Raw genomic sequence first — 20,117 nt, forward strand, 5'->3', positions numbered from 1 at the left:
GTTGCCCTGATACGAGAAAATCCACATCGGGGTTCTATCTCTTTCTCGGGAACAGCTTGATCTCCTAGTCATCGAAACGCCAGCCGACAGTTTCCCGCTCCAGTGCCGAGGCTAAATACCATGTCATTGCCAACTGCGTTGCCGAGTCTTGTTGGGTCCGCCAGCTTCTCCACGAGCTACAACGACCTCTTTCTCGCGCCACCATTGTATATTGTGACAACATCAGCGCATCTTATCTCTCTTATAGTCCGGTTCAGCATCAGCGCACTAAACATATAGAGATTGATCTTCACTTTGTTCGAGATCATGTGGCACTCGGTGAAGTGCATGTTTTACATGTACCGTCCAATTCTCAGTTTGCAGACTTGTTCACCAAGGGGCTTCCTTCACAGGTCTTCATTGAGTTTCGATCTAGCTTGAACGTCCTCCCAAACGAAGTTCCAGCTGAGGGGGGTGTTAACATGTACTTGTAATTGTATGTAGTGCGCACGTCGCCTCCTAGATTGTAGGATCTGAACCAACTTCCCCCGGCCTGCGTGCCCACTCCATGGGGTGTACCAAAAAATCTGAAAGATTTATCCTAGATTCTAGATAGAAAGCTTTGCCACGCTGCAAAGGTTTGAACTTCAAAACATATTTTATGCGAGAGAAACAAAAAAGAGAAAAATTCATATAGAAAGTTAGTTGTGTTGCATAGATCTTAAAACAATATTGGACAGCCAGGATAGTAGGGCCCGGGTGCAGATGTTCTAAAAATCCACGTCCTGTGGAGCTATGGGACGAGAAAACTGCGCGAACGTTGCCGTGGGAATGCCGACGTCAGAGTCAGACACGGGAAGGCTGGAGCGGGACGCCTCGCAGCCTCGCCTGTTGTAGGAAGACATGGAACATTGGAGGGTCACTCTGAGGACCCATATGGCCCCTACGTCCTCCCCATGGCCCTTGGCTTCGGTAGCGGGTGGATCCCGAGTTCCCGAGTACGGACGGAGGGAAGGGTGACACTGCAGACGTCGTCATCCATGAGGCGACTAGAGTCACTGGCTCACTGCACGTCCATGCGCCGCCTCGCCGTCCCAGGGCTTCCACGGCGCCAAAGCCGCGACCGCTAGCGCCCGCCTGTATGCAACCATCTCGGGCGCGGGAACCACCGGCCATCGCACGGCGCCGACTCGCCGCCGCCACGCTGTCGTTGTTGCTTACCGGGGCTGGCGCCGCAGGCTATGTCACCTCACGATCACCCCTGCGGAAGCTCGCCATCCTAGGCACACGGGTGCCACCGCCACTTCGTTCGCTTCATGCGGCCGCGGCGGCTGGTGCTCCACTGCTTCTCTGCTTGCAATATCCACGCCGCCTGTCGTCGCTGTTGCCTCGCGTTGTTTCCTCATCGAAGGCACACCAGCCGTGGGAGAGAGAGAGGGTGGCAGCAGACCTCCGCGGTATCGTCCTGCAGGTTGTTCAGTATCAGCGCCTTCCGCACTGCATCCGCCCAGATCGACGGACGCCAGCCCGGGGGGACCAACACGGCCAGGAGCAGTGGCCAAGAGGCTGCACATGCTTGCTTTCGGCAGCCGGTCGCTGGCTTGCTGCATGCCGCATAGGCGAGTGTCGTTGGCATACTGGCTTGCCGGCAGCGTGTTAATCTGCCCTTGCTGCGGTGTCTTAGTGCCCATTATGGGCAACTTGATAAAGCTATAATTTTCATCTTTGGTTAACAATTGCACTTATAGATTCTAATGTCAATGCAGTACATCTAAACATGAATTGCAATCAAGATTAGTTATTGGATGTTCTCTCTTTCTTAAACTTGGATAAAGATTGTGTTACCAGGAAAAAGGTAATTAGATGTCTCCCTTGCTCCAGAATTATGCAAATTACTCTATTTAAGATGGCATAACACCGTTGCTGGACATGTCTCTCAACAATACTTGCATAGGTGACCCCCACGGCCAGGAGTGCCAAGAGGCCGTACTGAAGTAGAGCTTTCCTTCGACGGTTTCTGAAGAAGCTCTCAAACTGAAGGTGCATATGTATGTCCTGGACGGTCCGCCTGCTACCGTCGACTGTGGAAATAAATGCTCAAGAAAATAGGTTCACAATACAAACTAAGATCTTGGAAGACATATGCGATGATTTTTCAAACATTATACCATTGCGTAAGCATGCCCTCAAACCAGATCATATGCAAGAATTTGCAAAGACTCTACACCACTTCATCACAGGCACCAATCCTGAGATCGCCAAAAAAAAGGCACCAATCCCGCAGGAGGCCGCACTAGAATGGTCTAAGATAGAAGTGAGGGCATCGTGTTTGTTTGAACTTATTAGAAAAGTACTAGAATATACTCCCTGTTTCCTGATATACAACTTTTTTAGCTTCTCTTTTTGCGATTGCAATCGCACCTACGTAGCTCTCTTGCTTTAAATTGAGTTTCACTGTAAACAATAAAAACAACATGTGTAGACATGATGTATCGATGGGGCGTGGAGCGCGGGCATAGCTAGTAATGTGGTAAAGCAAACGCTTGATACGTCTCAAATGTCTTCATAATTTTTTATTGTTTCATGCTTTTGTATTATCACTTTGAATACTTTTTATATCATTTTATATTATGATTAACCTATTAATTTAGTGTCCCATGCCAGTTCCGGTTTTCTGCATCCTTTTTTATTTTACAGGAAATCAATATCTATGAAGGTCAAAATTACTTGTCGATTTAAAACGATATTTTTAGGGCAACGAAGGACACAAGAAGCTTGGAGAATATTTAATCTACTTTGACTTTGACTTTGACTATGACTTTGAAGTTTGGATGAAGTGAAGAGGAATTCTTGAATTTTCTGTGAGATTCACTCTCACATAGAGAAAGATTCCGAGTATTTTAGTACTACATGTCTTCCATAGAAATTCTACGAATCAACAAAATTCCCACCATCCGTTTACTGTTGACCATGAACCAAGTAAAAAAAAGATGTTAATAACGAAATAGTGCCGCCCCTATGGGTTCAGTCCAGATCAAACTCCAACTCTAAGCATTAGAATGCAACAAATCCCGGGCTGCAGCCGAAAACTTAGGACGTGTTTGGTTGCCCGCATTGACTGTATTGCATGCATAGCATGATGTTTAAAGTACCTCACAACCAGGCCCGCTAGGAACCCCAAATCAACAGTTTCTAGCGAGGCAGACTCGACCGAAACAGGGGAGGGGAACGCGGCGCGTAGCTCATGCGACCACGGAGATGGTGCGAGCTCGCACGCGTCTCTAAAAAAGCGGCGGGAGGATTTCGGGTTATTACCTCACGCCGATTCGGTCGCCCTATATAGCCCCCTTCGCCTCACCGCCGAAACTCCCGCCACCACTCTCCCCCCTTGTGAGCTTTCCCTCCGACGCGCATCGGCACCGACGAGCAGGTAAGGGGCGCTCCTTCTCCGGCCAGTGGTGCACAGCGGCGGCGACTCGTGTCCTCCTCTTCTCCAATATGTTCCGTGTCTCCCTCGGGCTGCAACGATGGCCTCTGTGAGTTCAATCACCCCCTTCTCTATACTCGTTGTAGCTAGATTTGAGAGCATGTGGTAGGAGATATGTTCATCTGAAAGCTGAGATATTCCTCACCAAGACCATGTATGTTGGAGATTAGGATTTTGTCTGGTCCAGTTCATCGTTGCTTCGAGAAGGCAACATAAATAATGTCTATCCGAAGAGACATGTGCATATCACTCACCGAATGTATATCTCTACTATGCAAGAGATATAGGAAAGAAACGACTGTATATATCCAATTCAAGGTGTAGAATGCAGCGTCGCTTTAGTGGCAACAGAAGCATCCCTTCTCCGCAAGATTCGTCTTAGACAGTGACGATCTCAATCTGCACTTAGCCAGGCTCATTCTTAGCATTCTCCTGGTAGGCTGAAGCACATAATAAAGTCATACACTGCATATCTAATACCGTCTCCGTCCAGATTATAGGAGGCAGTATAGAAATCATGAACTTCTCCAACTTCTAACATTTGGGTTGGCTGTAAAATAATTAACTGAAGTTGAGGATACCGATATGCACACCGAGCTGAAGTTGAGGAAGGCTAACATGGAAATTGTGCCAATGCTCTCCATAACCTGATCGCATAAGTTAAAATCCTCTCGTCTGAAGCTGACCAGCCGCCCATAGTCGATTTTGAAGTAACCAAGTGAAGAACTTAATCTTCTCCTCGGCCCTGACCTGTCAGGCTCGCTGAAGATGGCGTCCTCCGATCCTACCAAGAAACTAAATTTTGTATGCTGAAAGAGCTTAATAAGACCCATCCGTCATCGAAGTCCAGGAAATAGAATCCTCTAAATCATTAAGCTAAACCAATTGAAGCTTGCCCCACAAGTACTCTTAGATTTTCATTCAACAAATTTCGGTACTGATATGTTTCAACTGAAAATTGAGATTTTCATTTTCTTCACCAAGACCATGTATGGTTTGTCTGATTCATTTCGGTACTGATATGTTTCAACTGAAAATTGAGATTTTCATTTTCTTCACCAAGACCATGTATGGTTTGTCTGATTCATCAACATCTATAAACAAGCTGGGGAACCAGCACATCGTCGCTTCAAAAAGGCAACATAAGTAATGTCAATCTGAAGAGACAAGTGTGCACATCACTCACTGAATATATCTAACTGAAGGTGTGGAATGCAGCATGCTTTAATAATTCGTCTCAGACATAGCCGTCGCAATCTGCAGGCACAAAGCCAACATGCATGCCATTCTGCTTGCACTTGGCCAGGCCAATTCTTAGCATTCTTAGCACACATGTAAAGTCATACACTACATATGTAATACTGCCTCGGTTCGGATTACAGGCGATGTTCTAGAAAGCCTGAACTTCCCCACTTCAAAGATTCAGGGTTGTATAGTGCAAATAAAAAAAAGTAGACCAGTAGGGGGAGGAGCCCCTTCAGCTTTTTAATTAAGAGAGGGAAGTGTGAGACACACGTCTGAACCAAGGTTCGAACACGCGCCGGCTGTAGTGCAAACAATACATCTTATTTAAAAATGTTGAAGACTGTACCTATCTAAATCACCATCTATTTATAAATAGAATTAGAGAAGTTCTAGGTACATCAGTAGTACTTGAAAAACAACATAAGTATCAGTCTGAAGATAATATGCTCACTGGAAACCTATCTCTTTTTTCCAAATGAGTAGGAAAGAGTGATTTTTATTTTACTACTTCTATCTAGTCCAAGGTTTGGAATGCCGCATCGCTTCAATGACAAAAGAAGTACCTATGAGCATCTGGCGCTTCCCTTCACCTTAGACATTGCGCATCTCAATCTGAATGTGTCCTTCAGGGATAGAGCCACCATGCATGCCATTATGCTGCACTGGGTCAGGCTCCACATCCCCAACATTCTCGCCGCTTAAATGGACACCCCCGGAATTTCCAATACCAGCTACATGGAAGGTTTGTATACCAGGGCTGGGGTTGTCACCTATGCCATTCTGCAACAGATGGGACTCATCGTCGGTGCCACTGTAGCTGACACTTTCCACATCAGCCAACCTCATAATGCTTATCAGCAGCATGAGAGTTGAAATGGATCCGGTGATGACAAAGAGACCAGAGAAACTTTGGAGAGTGAGAGGGGCGGAGTCCATGTTAGAGACCATGCTAGCACCCATTGGAGGTGAAGCTTGTCCGAACCATTTCCCTTCGATTTGTGAGCCCTCATCCCCTCCTACTAGGTCCAGGATGGCAGTCGAAAGATTATGCACTAGCGCAGAATCTAGACGGAACGCCTGAACATAAGAATACGATGTCAGCAACTTAATTTGTATCCGGATTGTCTCGTAGCGCTGCAAGAACAAATCAGGAATATACAAGGCATTAGGTTGAGTAGCTTACAAAACCAAATCCAGGAGTCTTGTATATGCACCCGAGCATCCTAAAATCATTTTTGTATTGACTGTCAGAGAGGAAAGAAGTTAAATAGGGGATCTCATCAACGATAGCCGATACTCCTCCTTTCTTGGATCCCTTCTTCAAAGCTTCAGCATATTGTTCTTTCGTCGTGTAGTTCCTTAACCTGTTTTCATTGATGGTATGATTAATCAAGAAGGATCGCACAAATGATTCATCTTGGTATCCTACAAAGTCACCACTCTTCTGGAGCGTCTCAAAATCTGTCACCGAAGGATGGAGCCTCTTTGTAGTCAGAATGGATGACAAGCTTGCAGTGTAGCTCTGGACAAGAACCAGCACCACAAAACACCATATCACCACAACAATTTTTGACAAAGGGCTTCTAATAGTATGACCTGCGCATGAAATAACCAACATATTTTAATCTTATAACTGTGGTGAATTAAAATACTTACTATAATGCATCAAATATTGTCAGGAAGTTCAAGCTTGAAGTGCTGACCATGGGAAAAAGTCAAAGTGGAGAAAACAAAGTAGAGGGCTGTGCTACACTGTCTCAAACTTGATCCTTGGTACTCCTGATTTCTGGGTAGCTCAATCATCCACACGACAAAGCCAGTATAGAGGAAAAAGACAATGGTTGCAAGCCAAAGCTCCCCATTTAGTGGCTTTACAAATGTCCAACTGATTCTATAGGGTTCATCCACGGCAAGCACAAGCATAGACACACCAGACTGTGTGTATGGCATTGTAAAGTCGGTGGTGGTTACTCGTTCAGCCGTTATGGTCACATCGCCTACTGCACCATCATAGACCTGTTTATCCACCAGAAATCTAGCAGAGATTAAAAGGTATTCAGGTAATAAGTCAACATACGTGAAAAATAAGTGGGTCAGAGTAAGCCTTACCCCCAAAGACACGTTGCCTACTAGCTCATCATAAGTACCATTGAAGACGAAATATTCATAGCACAGGAGAGGACGTAAATTCCTCATAGAAGCCTCGAAGATATCAATGCTGTAGCCAGTGACATGTTGTTTCTTGGAATTAGGATCAGTAACATTCACAAAATCTCGAAAACCTTTTTTCGGCGGCACAGCAATCTTCAGCCCCTTACCTCCGCAACTATTGCTTGCACCTAGTTTTCTTCTGTATCTTCTATTGGTTTCTGGATTAGGAAAGGTTATACTGTCATTTCCAAGTGTAAAGCCAAACTTGGCATAGCCCCTAGGAACTGTTACGGGATCTTCCAGCCAGAAGGCACACGATGTTGGAGAAATGCTGGGGAAGGAGAGAAACGGGACTTGGTTGCGGCTATAGCCCAGGTGTGTGACATGATCTGGGCCCCATATGATGGCTTGCACTTGCCCATTCTTGATCAGGTCCTCGGCTGCCAAAATCATAGAGAATTAGCCAAGCAAATAGCATGATATTGGAACAATTAAGCAAGCAAATAGGCCTATTGTTGCATTATTCGTTTAAGTATTTACATCATTGTTTTAAATAGCGGGCTATGCCAGAGATAGCAGCAGTCCTCCAAATTATCTAGCTATAGCTGGCTATTGCATAACCTTATTGGACAATTGTACATGAATCTTATAGCTGATCATTTAGCGGCACATTGCTCAAACCGCTATAATGAGGCTATAGCTAGGACTGGACGTACGAGCGAGCTTTTCGGCTCGGCCCGAAGCTCGCTCCATCTCGGCCCGATACAGCTCGGCTCGATAGGATTAGCGAGCGGGCCGAGGTCTGAAAACAGGCCCATTTCGCGACCGAGCTGAGCCGAGTTTCGGCCGGTCTAGCTCGGTGGCTCGCTTGCGGCCCAACCCAATTCCACCGTCCATCACAATGGCTAGCGCATTAGGGCACGAGCAACCACAGCCAGTCTCTCGTTTCTCCCTTTCACTGCTCTGCGCCGCCTCGCCCCTCTCTCGCCACGCCGCAAATCTGGATCCACGGCGACGAGCGATGCCGCGTTTCCTCGCCACACCGCAAATCTGGATCCATGGCGATGAGCGATGCCGTGTTTCCTCGCCACACCGACAGCAATGGACTCGGCACCGACGGCGACGGGCGGCGCGACCGTTCCTCACCACACCAGACGTAGACGGACGCGCCTCCCCTGCTTTCTCGCGGAACGTGACGAGCCGGAGCAGGTACCTCCTTCCTTCCCAATCCCTAGCCGCAGCTCTCTGAACTTTAGTAGTACGCATGTGATGGATCAATGGATGGATGGATCGATGGATGAACTTCCCAAACCCTAGCCGTAGGTGTCTGCACTAGTACACATCTGATGGATGGATGGATGGATCGATGGACGCGGTCAGGTAGATGTAGGGCTAGATGGATGGATCGTGGATGGATGTATTGTAGCATGTAGGGCTAGATCTAGAAGAGCCGGATGGATGGATCATGGATGGATGAAGTTATAGGGCAGAATGGATTGGTAGATGGAAATTTTCGTTGATTCCATGTGTAATTAGTTTTCTATTGTTGATGATCTACTTGCTGTAGCATAGCAGCTTGAAAAAAAATCTACTTGCTGGAAAATTACATTGATTCCATGTGTAATTAGTTTACTGTTGTTGATGACTGACCGTTTGTTGTTTGCTGATGTGTGCAGAGGCCTATCGTCGCCACAATAGACAAGGAAAATGGGAAGGAGAATGTGAAGGAGAAGGAGGAAGAGAGGACCTTGGACTCCATTATGAAGAGTAAGTTGCCGGTCTCGGGGACCACCGCCTCGACATCCCCCTGACCCCACCAGCGCTGGCGTGCGTGCCGAAATCGCCGCTGCCTCCGGCTCCGCAAACGACTATGAGAGGGAGGCTACATCTTCCCAGGTATGTCCGTGCAAAATAAATATTTGTGCAAGCTCATGTATGTGCTGTTTTTGCTTTTTGAAAGTCAAATTTATGTGTGCCCAAGCTCATATGTGCTGTTTTTGATATTCAAATGTCAAATATATATTTGTGCAAGCTCATGTGTGTGTGCTTTTTTTGGTGTCCAAATCTCAAATATATGTTTGTGCAAGCTAATGTGTGTGCTGTTTTTGCTATCCAAAAGTCAAATATATGTGTGTCCAAGCTCATATGTGTCTTGTGTTTGTGTGTTAGGCAATGGAGCATGATAAGCAAGCGGAGGAGGATCATGAAGAGGTGGAAGAGGATGAGGATGAGGACGAGGACGAGGAAGAGCAAGATACTTTGTTTGAGGTGCCCTCTGGGGTTGATGACAAATCAGATTCAGATGAGTTTGCGGATAGTGAAAGTTTCTTTATTTCGCTGTCAATATTTGATGTTTTGTTGTGTAAAGTTCAAAGGATGTGCTGTCCAAAATTCAATAGAAATGCTGCCCAATTCTTCCTCTCATATCCGTTCCATTGTTACAATTTTTGTAGAAGAAATCATAGAAGAAAGCTTATTTTCAATTACTATATGACCATTTTTTTAAACAATATACTGCTGGATGTTTCATTTTAAGCAGTATAAACTGTTTTATTTTCAAAATATGAGTTTAATTGCTGCAAAACAATTAAGATTGTGGACTATATACAGAGGTTCTGTCTTCTGTAAGTAAAAAATAAAGATTGGCGGCAGTTGGCTTTCGAGCCGGCTCGGTCTGAGCCGAGCCATACCAAAAACGAGCCGAGCCACTTGAAGTAGGCTCATTGGTTGAGCGAGCCGAGCCAAGCCGAGCCGCTCCAGAGCGAGCCAAAGCCAGGCTCGGATCAAGCTCGACTCGGCTCGGCTCGTGTCCAGCCCTAGCTATAGCCGGCTATTTAAAACTTTGATTTACACACTACTCAAACTGCAGCTAGCGGCTAGTGAGTACGTTGTAGTTTCACATCAGAGTAAGGGATTATCAGCATCACGAAAGTGAGGAACTATATTCTAGAGGTATGCCGTGCATCCGCATGACAGATCCTTTCCGCTTTCCTAACTTCCGAACATACAAAAATAACTTGAAGGAAATTTTTGCCCTGCCACTCTGTACCCACTAGCCAGCGAGTGGAGTCGCGAGAAAGAGTACCTTGTGGGCGAGAGATAAGGAGGCTTTGCCGCTAGCTCCAGCGAGGATGGAGGCCATGGCGGTCAACAGAGCCACAGAGGTCAGAGCCTCAGAGGGACTCGGCATCTCGGCGTTGCCCATAGCCAGTGGTGGCAGGGCGGCAGGTGGAGCAAGGACTCGGCATCTCGGCGTCGGGCGGGAGTACCGCGTCTGGACATTGAGGAAGTGGCCTGCTGAGTGCTGAGGCCGCCGCCGGTGCTGGGATTACGGCGGAAGCGAGTAGATGTTTGGACGTGTGATACTAGTACTACTAGGTGTCTGGGCCCTGGAAGGCTGGTGCGTTACGTGGGCCAACATTGCACTGGGCGGACCCGATCGATTTAGGGTTTACGAAACGAACCAAAATCTTTTTTCTAAAAAAAACCAAACCAAAATCTCTCTCGCCAATAAAAACCTTGTTTTTCTAAAAAAAAATAGAAAGAGATATTTAGGTTCGACGTATGTTCATTTACCAGCATGTGCGGCCGTGGCGAGATCACCGCGCGAGTCTCGTACGAGCAGCTCGATCCGCGCGGCGCCGTAGCCGGCGTGAGCGGCGTGGAAGTCGTCCAACGCCATGCAAATGCAGGCGCGCCTCTCCCTCCCCACGTCGCTCGTCAGGTCCAGCACCACGCCCACCCTCACCGGCGCCGCCGACGCCACCGCTGGTGGCGATGCAACGGCAACGGCGCTGCTCCAAAGCGTGAGCAAAGTGACGAGGACGAGCACGAGCCTTGCTGCCGGCCACTCCATGCGCGCGCGCGGTGGCATTCTTCCCTACTAATTCGGTGTACTTTACTGTCCGTCCGTGGATACGGTAGGACTGTACTCCTACATCATGTATATATACTATCCGTCGTGTACGTATGTTGATATGTATGTACTGCGCGGCTAGCGACGTGAAACAGTGGCAATGGTGGCCGGCGGCGAAATTTCCTGGGTAATCCTCCTTATCCTCGGGCGAAATTTCATGTATGCAAGCAAGTTCTCTAGAAATGCAGCCAAAGTCTCTCTCTCGCCCTCTCCCTGTCTCTTGACTCAGCCTCAAGAAGTCACTTGGGTGCAAAGGCAAGAAGCGTGGCACCATAGAAAAGGCGCCCTCAGCTGCTTGATGGATCATCTTCGGTCTCTTGGCTCGTCCTCACGATTCGGCGAGTGTGTCCAGGCAGCGGTAGGCATGTGAGTTTCGACGATGTTTCTGGTGTCAGTGTCAACTGTCAAGTAGAATGTTTGCTAGGGTAACTGAAACACAGACAAGGAGAAAAAATAACGACAGCCGCAAGAATGGGCATATATAGATCCTTGCTGTATTAGGGCATGTACAATGTTATCTTAGGAATGACACGTACGATAGATGATGAGGTGGAGGAGAGAGAAGTCATAAGAAAAGGCTTGCACTTCTCTTATTTAAGAAAAGACAAGAGATGATCTCTTAGCATAATATATATCCATAAGAAAGTCTCTCTCTCTCTCCCTCTCTCTGTCTCTTGACTCAGCCTCGAGAAGTCACTTGGGTGCAAAGGCAAGAAGTGTGGCACCATAGAAAAGGCGCCCTCAGCTGCTTGATGGATCATCTTCGGTCTCTTGGCTCGTCCTCACGATTCGGCGAGTGTGTCCAGGCAGCGGCAGGCATGTGAGTTTCGACGATGTTTCTGGTGTCAGTGTCAACTGTCAAGTAGAATGTTCACTAGGGTAATTGAAACACAGACAAGGAGAAAAAATAACGACAGCCGCAAGAATGGACATATATAGATCCTTGTATTAGGGCATGTACAATGCTATCTTATAATGACACGTAGGATAGATGGTAAGGTGGAGGAGAGAGAAGTCATAAGAAAAGGCTTGCACTTCTCTTATTTAAGAGAAGACAAGAGATGATCTCTTAGCATAATATGTCTCATCATGTTTTTAGAAATTACTAGTAGTTATTAAAGATAAGGCTAAGAAATGACCCATTATACATGTTTTTTTTTGTCATCTCTAAATTACATGTAAGATTTAAGATAAGATTATCTTATCAACCATTGTACATGCCTTTAGTAACAGAATCGAAATCCCAGTGTCTGCGTGGGGCTTCAGGGAGGTCATACGTACTACGTTGCACATGCATGTTCCGAGTAGGCGGGAGCGATGGCGAAGGTCGAGGTCGACTAAGGCTGATGGTAATGGAAGTATTATAATCAGTATCATGCATGCTAACTAGACTTTTAGGATGATGTGGCATACTATTAAATGAGCAAAGAGATGATGTGGTACGATACCGTATCATATTAAATGTTGCATTACTTTGTGTTATCCATGGCCATTAATAAGGCAACCTAAAATACTAATTTATAATATTATGCATTAAAGAAGTAATATCATATACTGGTATTATATGCATGATACAAGTAGATGATGCTCTCCATTACGACCGTGACTTGAGGCCAGAGAACAACCGAGGCATCTTCGCAGTTTCATACATGCAGTAAATGAAACACCGAGAGTTTTGTGTACATCTTGATGCAGACTTGCTCTGACTCTTTGATCCATGGCCAGCGAGGATTTGTCTCCAACCTAGCTGCTAGCTCCAGTTCCGTATAGTACAGGGTGAATGTATTAATTCTACGGACGACCTGCTGGGGCACAGATCTTTCTTTATGAAAGTGATGGCATGGATTTATCGATCCTTGCTGCACTAATTACTACGCAACACCTTTTTTGTGTGTGGATAATTACTCCATGTATGAAACAACCGAGGCATCTTCGCAGTTTCATACATGCAGTAAATTCAAACACGTTTTTTTGGAGTAAGTGAATACTTTTTGAAACTCGGAATATGCATAAAAATTCGAACAAAATTTTAGAAATTTGAACATTCTTTCATTTTGTTTTTTTTAATGGAAATATTTTTTGAAATTGGGAATAAAATAGGAAACACAAATATTTTTGCAAACTCCGAACAAAAGTTGAAATATAAACATTTTTGAGCATGCGAACAAAATTTGAATATAAGAACATTTTTGAATCAATGAAAAATTTTTGATAACACGAACAAATTTTTGAAAAAGCAAAAAAAATATCAAAAATAAGATTATTTTTTGAAAATACAAACATTTTTCAAAATTCCCAAACATTTTTGAATTTGTGTGCAAAAATTGAAAATGGGAACATTTTTTCAATTATCAAACATTTTTGTTAAAGCATGAACTTTTTTGAAATTTTGAACATTAAAAAAACGAGAACAAGTTTTGAATGGGAAATGTTTTTGAAACTCCAAACAATTTTGAAAAACAAGATTTTCTTTGAATTTCAAAAAAATATTTTGAAATTCTCACACTTATTTTGAAATAGAAAAGGAAAAAGGGAAAAAATAAAAGAAAACAAAAATGAAACAGATAAAACAGAAAAGAAAAAGTAAAAAAGAAACAAAAACAAAAAAGGAAAATAAAACCCCGCTTAAGGAACCTCACACGGTGATGATGTTGCTACCGACACTGGGCTTCACCTGAGCACCACTATGATATGATCGAGGTAGATTATGATGGAGGGGGGCACCGCACACGGTTAAAAGATCAATGATCAACTTGTGTGTCCAGAGGTGCCCCCTGTCCCCGTATATAAAGGAGCAAGTGGGGAGGCTGGCCGGCCCTCTATGGCGCGCCAGGAGGAGGAGTCCTCCTCCTAGTAGGAGTAGGACTCCCCACTTTCCTACTCCTACTAGGAGGGGGAAAGGAGGGGGGAGGAAGAAGGAAAGGGGGCGCCGCCCCCCCCCCCCTCCCTCTCCTAGTCCAATTCGGACCAGAGGGGGAGGGGCGCGCGGCTTGCCCTAGGCCAGCCCCCTCTCTCTCTCCACTAAGGCCCATAAGGCCCATTATTTCTCCCGGGGGAGGGGGGTTCCGGTAACCCTCCGGCACTCCGGTTTTTTCTCCGAAATCACCCGGAACACTTCCGGTGTCCGAATATAGTCATGCAATATATCGATCTTTACGTCTCGACCATTTCAAGACTCCTCGTCATGTCCGTGATCATATCCGGAACTCCTAACTACCTTCGGTACATCAAAACACAAAAACTCATAATACCGATCGTCACCAAACTTTAAGCGTGCGGACCCTATGGCTTCGAGAACTATGTAGACATGACCGAGACACGTCTCCGGTCAATAACCAATAGCGGAACCTAGATGTTCATATTGGCTCCCACATATTCTTCGAAGATCTTTATCGGTCAAACCGCATAACAGCACACGTTGTTCCCTTTGTCATCGGTATGTTACTTGCCCGAGAATCGATCGTCAGTATCTCAATACCTAGTTCAATCTCGTTACCAGCAAGTCTCTTTACTCGTTCTGTAATGCATCATCTCGTAACTAACTCATTAGTTACAATGCTTGCAAGGCTTATAGTGATGTGCATTACCGAGTGGGCCCAGAGATACCTCTCTGACAATCGGAGTGACAAATCCTAATCTTGATCTATGCCAACTCAACAAGTACCATTGGATACACCTGTAGAGCACCTTTATAATCACCCAGTTACGTTGTGACGTTTGGTAGCACACGAAGTGTTCCTCCGGTAATCGAGAGTTACATAATCTCATGGTCATAGGAACATGTATAAGTCATGAAGAAAGCAATAGCAGTAAACTAAAACGATCAAGTGCTAAGCTAATGGAATGGGTCAAGTCAATCACATCATTCTCCTAATGATGTGATCCCATTAATCAAATGACAACTCATGTCTATGGTTAGGAAACTTAACTATCTTTGATTAATGAGCTAGTCAAGTAGAGGCATACTAGTGATACTCTATTTGTCTATGTATTCACACATGTACTAAGTTTCCGGTTAATACAATTCTAGCATGAATAATAAACATTTATCATGATATGAGGAAATAAATAATAACTTTATTATTGCCTCTAGGTCATATTTCCTTCAGTCTCCCACTTGCACTAGAGTCAATAATCTAGATTACACAGTAATGATTCTAACACCCATGGAGCCTTGGTGCTGATCATGTTTTGCTCATGAGAGAGGCTTAGTCAATGGGTCTGCAACATTCAGATCTGTATGTATCTTGCAAATCTGTATGTCTCCCACCTGGACTTGATTGCGAATGGAATTGAAGCGTCTCTTGTTGTGCTTGGTTCTCTTGTGAAATCTGGATTCCTTTGCCAAGGCAATTGCACCAGTATTGTCACAAAAGATTTTCATTGGACCCAATGCACTAGGTATGACACCTAAATCGGATATGAACTCCTTCATCCAGACTCATTCATTTGCTACTTCCGAAGCAGCAATGTACTCCGCTTCACATGTAGATCCTGCCACGACGCTTTGTTTATAACTGCTCCAACTGACAACTCCACCGTTTAATATAAACATGTATCCGGTTTGCGATTTAGAATTGTCCGGATCAGTGTCAAAGCTTGCACCAACGTAACCATTTACGATGAGCTCTTTGTCACCTCCATAAACGAGAAACATATCCTTAGTCCTTTTCAGGTATTTGATGTTCTTGACCGTTGTCCAGTGATCCACTCCTGGATTACTTTGGTACCTCCCTGCTAAACTAATAGCAAGGCAGACATCAGGTCTGGTACACAGCATTGCATACATGATAGGGCCTACGGCTGAAGCATAGGGAATGACTTTCATTTTCTCTCTATCTTCTGCAGTGGTCGGGCATTGAGTCTTATTCAACTTCACACCTTGTAACACAGGCAAGAACCCTTTCTTTGCCTGATCCATTTTGAACTTTTTCAAAACTTTGGCAAGGTATGTGCTTTGTGAAAGTCCAATTAAGCGTCTTGATCTATCTCTATAGATCTTGATGCCTAATATGTAAGCAACTTCACCGAGGTCTTTCATTGAAAAACTCTTGTTCAAGTATCTTTTATGCTATCCATAAATTCTATATCATTTCCAATCAACAATATGTCATCCACATATAATATTAGAAATGCTACAGAGCTCCCACTCACTTTCTTGTAAATACAGGCTTCTCCAAAAGTCTGTATAAAATCATATGCTTTCATCACACTATCAAAACGTTTATTCCAACTCCGAGAGGCTTGCACCAGTCCATAAATGGATCCCTGGAGCTTGCACACTTTGTTAGCACCCTTTGGATCGATAAAACCTTCTGGTTGCATCATATACAACTCTTCTTCCAGAAATCCATTCAGGAATGCAATCTTTACATCCATTTGCCAAATTTCATAATCATAAAATGCGGCAATAGCTAACATGATTCGGACAGACTTAAGAATCGCTACGGGTGAGAAGGTCTCATCGTAGTCAACTCTTTGAACTTGTCGAAAACCTTTTGCAACAAGTCGAGCTTTGTAGACAGTAACATTACCATCAGCGTCTGTCTTCTTCTTGAAGATCCATTTATTCTCGATGGCTTGCCGATCATCGGGGAAGTCAACCAAAGTCCACACTTTGTTCTCATACATGGATCCCATCTCAGATTTCATGGCCTCAAGTCATTTTGTGGAATCTGGGCTCATCATCGCTTCCTCATAGTTCATAGGTTCGTCGTGGTCTAGTAACATGACCTCCAGAACAGGATTACCGTACCACTCTGGTGCGGATCTTACTCTGGTTTGACACCAATGCCAAACTCTCTGCCACCGATGGTCACCTCCTTTCTAACCCAACCAACTATCGCAGCCTTGCCGGTGCCTTGCAATACCTCACTGTTACCCGTCCGGACATATCATATGCGGTGCAAAAAATTTGCCTCTTCAAGCATCAACCAAGGGATACTCACATGCAACTCATCAAGCGCGTTCTTCGCTATCTACGGGGTACCACACACTTTGGCATTCAACTTTACAAGTACCCCTCTCTTCATCGTGTAGCCTACACCGACGCCGATTGGGCAGGTTGCCCTGATACGAGAAAATCCACGTCGGGGTTCTATGTCTTTCTCGGGAATAGCTTGATATCCTGGTCGTCGAAATGCCAGCCGACAGTTTCCCGCTCCAGTGCCGAGGCTGAATACCGTGGCTTTGCCAACTGCGCTGCCGAGTCTTGTTGGGTCCGCCAGCTTCTCCACGAGCTACGGCGACCTCCTTCTCGCGCCACCATTGTATATTGTGACAACATCAGTGCATCTTATCTCTCTTATAATCCGGTTCAGCATCAGCGCACTAAACATATAGAGATTGATCTTCACTTTGTTCGAGATCGTGTGGCACTCGGCGAAGTGCGTGTTCTACATGTACCGTCCAATTCTCAGTTTGCAGACTTGTGCACCAAGGGGCTTCCTTCACAGGTCTTCACTGAGTTTCAATCCAGCTTGAACGTCCTCCCAAACGGCGTTCCAGCTAAGCGGGGTGTTAACATGTACTTGTGATTGTATGTAGTGCGCACGTCGCCTCCTAGATTGTAGGATCTGAACCGACTTCCCCCGGCCTGTGTGCCCACTCCATGGGGTGTATATATATGTAAGGGAGTGGCTACAGATCAATCGACTGACAGAATAAAGAGGTCCGTCGATTGGTACAATTCTGAGGAATGTTGCAACGCTGAAGAAAAATGACTGGCCCAATTTTGTGGTCAGTCGATTTCTGCTTGTGTATCTGTTTGACTTCATCCCAACAGTCTGAGGCCTTCCTGTTTCTATCTTCTCTATCTGTCATCTGTTTAAAAAAGAGGAAAACAGGCCTGAACCCGGTAAGGTATAGATGCTTTCTGTTTCTGTCCAGGAAAACGACTCTTGTTGTTAGCCCACGAAAAGAAAACGGGCCTGAACCCGGTAAGCTAAATAAGTGACGGCGCACTAGGTCTTCCTCCTTGCGACTCACCTCTCTTCATCGACTCCCACACAGCCGCCATGGGAGGGGAACCATACCTCTGTAGTTCTGCTCTCTTCTGTGCCTTTGGTTGAAGTTCTCCAGACAATTCTTCCTCTAGACATACTTCTCCCCCAATCCCCAGGAATTCTTTGTCAGATCTGAAGCAGAAATGAATGATCCTCAAAATGGAACGCAGATCACAGATCTATCAGCAGGAAGAACGAAACGAAGAAGAAGGAAACCTGGTGATAAAAGTGCTTGTGGTCAGGCAAAGGTATTTCACCACCTCCATTTCGTATGCAATAATTGGTTTATTTTGTTGAATTTTTCTGCAATGATCTGCAAGCATGTACATAGATCACCTGAAAAAAGAAGTCAGAAAATAATCACCTGAAAAAGATGCATCATCAAGCTAAAAAAGGAGAGATGATTTACAGCATTGCTGAAAGTAATTTTGCAATTTCAGGTACCTAAGATTGCACATTATTCTGAGCAGCAAGAATACAAGGAGAATGCAGATAGAAGTCATGACAACAAGGTAAACGGCAAAAAAAATTTATAAACACTGCTATTAATCAATAAATTGTCAAACAATTGGCGTGCAAAAATTGCAGGTGAACAAAAAATTTGACATATGATTTATACTTGTGTAGTGTTAGAGCTGAATTTGCAATTGCATTTGAAAAAGCATCATCACACTTCAAAAATTACTTGTTCTTCGAAATTAGAAAATTGTAGATAACTTTGTCACTACTCATACATTGAGTTAACTTGCATTTTCAGGAATCCAAAATTGCACAACGTTCTGAACAGCAAGAATTTAACATATGATTTATATTTGCATAGTGTCAGAGCTAAATTTGCATTTGCATTTCAAAAAGCATCATCACACTTCAAAAATTACTCATGCTTAGAAATGGAAAAAGAATTGCATATAATTTTGTCAGTACTCGTACTTTGAGTTAACTTGCATTTTCAGGAATCTAAAATTGCACATCCTTCTGAAGAGCAAGGATACATGGAGATTGCAGATAGAAATCATGACAACAAGGTAAAAGGAACATCATTTTGAACAGCAAGAATTTAACATATGCTTTATATTTGCATAGTGTCAGAGCTGAATTTGCATTTGCATTTCAAAAAGCATCATCACACTTCAAAAATTACTCATGCTTAGAAATGGCAAAAAAATTGCATATAATTTTGTCAGTACTCGTACTTTGAGTTAACTTGCATTTTCAGGAATCTAAAATTGCACATCCTTCTGAAGAGCAAGGATACATGGAGAATGCAGATAGAAATCATGACAACAAGGTAAAAGGAACATCATTTTGAACAGCAAGAATTTAACATATGCTTTATATTTGCATAGTGTCAGAGCTGAATTTGCATTTGCATTTCAAAAAGCATCATCACACTTCAAAAATTACTCATGCCTAGAAATGGCAAAAAAATTGCATATAATTTCGTCAGTACTCGTACTTTGAGTTAACTTGCATTTTCAGGAATCTAAAATTGCACATCCTTCTGAAGAGCAAGGATACATGGAGAATGCAGATAGAAATCATGACAACAAGGTAAAAGGAACATCATTTTGAACAGCAAGAATTTAACATAGGTCACTCACTTTGATGAATTTAAGAGAAAGAATTGATAGGAAAAGACTGAATTTAACAGATAAATTCTTGGAACAGCAAGAATTTAACAGAAAAATTCACCATGGGTCACAAAACTTGAGCTGGCTGACACTTAAGTACCACTACTTCAAAATACCCGAAATACAGTCCATCTACTTGCGCAGGGGGTTCACTTTGGTCTGTATATACGATTGGAGCTACGTATTTGCTGACTTGGCCGAGTCAGCCGTTGCCAGCTGTGCTTTGACTGCCACTTGTGCAACACCTGTCGGGGGGGCGTTAATACTAGATGTCTGGAGGTTTTTTTTGCAAATGCGCGCACCTGGTGGGACCGCACCCCACCTGGTCATTAAACGGCCCGCACCTGGTCGGACCGCACCGGGTCACTCCTTTCTCCTCCCTCCCGCAACCTCTCTGCTCCCGCATCCTCTCTGCTCATCGTCGCTGCTGAGGTCGGACGTCGTTGGCGTCGACGACGGCTCCATGAGCACGTCGTCGGACGCTGAGCCGCCGCCGTCTGCGCCATTCGGGAGGGGCCTGCGCGACGTGCCTCTTGCTCCTTCGCGTCGTCGTGATGATGCCTCGCCGCCCATGTACGGTACGTCGCCATCGCCAGCAGCTCCTTTGCTCGATCTGTGCAATTTAGCTCCCGTAAAGAGTTCTTGGCCGCATCAATTGCGCGTAGGAGCTAGGGTTTGGCCATTCGTTCTACTCTCTGACGGAT

The 20,117-nt window shown here is 44.7% G+C and overlaps 1 protein-coding gene across 1 annotated transcript; it reads right to left on the reverse strand.

Moving 5' to 3' along the window:
* Positions 1–5,011: 5,011 nt before the first annotated feature.
* Positions 5,012–10,876, reverse strand: LOC125524370 (glutamate receptor 2.8-like). The gene is made up of 5 exons (XM_048689429.1): positions 10,439–10,876; positions 6,821–7,302; positions 6,415–6,727; positions 5,895–6,307; positions 5,012–5,788 (listed from the first exon to the last, which is right to left on the reverse strand). The coding sequence occupies exons 1-5, from the start codon at positions 10,734–10,736 to the stop codon at positions 5,303–5,305; spliced, it is 1,992 nt and encodes a 663-aa protein (XP_048545386.1). The 5' UTR covers positions 10,737–10,876; the 3' UTR covers positions 5,012–5,302.
* Between the last annotated feature and the right edge of the window lie 9,241 nt (positions 10,877–20,117).

The sequence above is a fragment of the Triticum urartu genome, chromosome 7 (assembly GCF_003073215.2).
Source record: "Triticum urartu cultivar G1812 chromosome 7, Tu2.1, whole genome shotgun sequence".
NCBI classification, from domain to species: Eukaryota; Viridiplantae; Streptophyta; class Magnoliopsida; order Poales; family Poaceae; genus Triticum; species Triticum urartu.